Source organism: Myotis brandtii, unplaced genomic scaffold, assembly GCF_000412655.1.
Source record: "Myotis brandtii unplaced genomic scaffold, ASM41265v1 scaffold888, whole genome shotgun sequence".
NCBI lineage: Eukaryota > Metazoa > Chordata > Mammalia > Chiroptera > Vespertilionidae > Myotis > Myotis brandtii.
In genome coordinates this window covers 774,343-775,784 of record NW_005371636.1, presented here as the reverse complement: position 1 = coordinate 775,784, position 1,442 = coordinate 774,343, and the positions used below count along the sequence as shown (strand labels likewise).

General features: G+C 57.3%; 1 protein-coding gene across 1 annotated transcript in view; it reads right to left on the bottom strand.

The window, feature by feature from the left end:
• The window catches only part of NR5A2 (nuclear receptor subfamily 5, group A, member 2), a 64,387-nt gene that overhangs the window by 21,176 nt on the left and 41,769 nt on the right, over positions 1 to 1,442 (bottom strand). The window contains exon 5 of the mRNA XM_014532354.1: positions 883 to 1,109. Within this exon, the coding sequence (XP_014387840.1) occupies positions 883 to 1,109 (227 nt within the window). The remainder of the gene's footprint in view (positions 1 to 882; positions 1,110 to 1,442) is intronic.

The following is a 1,442-nucleotide window of genomic DNA, read 5'->3' as shown; positions in this document are numbered from 1 at the left end:
CTCTCTCATCATTGATGTTTCTCTTTCTCTCTCTCTCTCTCTCCCTTCTCCCTTCCTCTCTGAAATCAATAACGATATATTTTAAAAAAAAGAAAAAAAGCTCACCATGTCTTAGCCTGTTTGGCTCAGTGTATAGAGCGTCAGCCTGTGGACCAACGGGTCCCGGTTCGATTCCGGTCAAGGGCATGTACCTCAGTTGCAGGCTCCTCCCCGGCCCTGGTCGGGGTGCGTGCAGGAGGCAACCAATTGATGTGTTTCTCTCCCATCGATGTTTCTCTCTGTCTCTCCCCCTCCCTTCCACTCTCTCTAAAAATCAATGGAAAAATATCCTCGGGTGAGGATTAGCAAAACAAACAAACAAACACACACAAAACGCCATTTATGGCCGGACGCTGAGGGTCCTGGGTGCTGGCCGAGCCGGGCTGAGGCCGAGCTGTCCACCGACTGGGGTGATGCCGGAGTAGGAACAGTGCCGTCCACTCACCAGAACACGGAGTCCCTGGCCTTTATTTCTTAAAAAATATATTTTTTTATTGATTTCAGAGAGGAAGGGAGAGAGAGATAGAAACATCCATGATGAGAGAGAATCACGGACCGACTGCCTCCTGCACGCCCTGCACTGGGGATGGAACCCGCAACCCGGGCCTGTGCCCTGACCAGGAATCGAACCCTGACCTCCTGGTTCCTAGGTTGACGCTCAACCACTGAGCCACGCCGGCCGGCCGGACCGACGGCAAATTCTGACTCAGTGGTTGTTTGGACCCCTCTGAGCCCAGCAGGCCGGCCTCGGCCGGGTGTCTGCGATCCTGCCCGCAAGGACGGACAGGCCCCCGGTAACCATCAGCCGGGGACACGGTGTGGCTGCGAGATCTCCTCCATCACCCGCCGCCGTCCGCCCTTTCCAAGCACGTGGGGGCCCAGGGCCCCGAGGCAGCCCTGCGGCTGGGAACGTGCTTCGGACGAAGACGCCGGCTGGGCGCCCGCCTCACCTGCTGCCCGGTGACCAGGGCGATGCAGCCGTCCTTGCCGTGGACCACCTGCCGGAAGAGGTGGTCCAAGATGAGCAGCTCGCTCCAGCAGTTCTGCAGCAGCTTCATCTGGTCGTCCACCTGCGGAGACAGGACGGCGCCCCTGTGAGCCACTGCGGGCGGGTTCTCACGTCATCACCACAAGAAAGAATTATTATTTTTTTTAAGAAAATGATTGATGTCAGAGCGGGAGCCAGGCCCCCGCCGGTTTGGCTCAGTGGGTAGGGCCGCGGACCGCGGAGTGAAGGGCCCCCCGGGTTCGATTCGGGTCGAGGGCGTGCACCTTGGTTGCAGGATCGACCCCTGGGCCTGGTCCGGGTTCAAGTGCGAGGCAGCTAATCGATGTGTCTCTCTCTCCCTCTCTCTCAAAAAAAAAAAATCAATGGAAAAATATCCTTGGATGAGGATTAACAA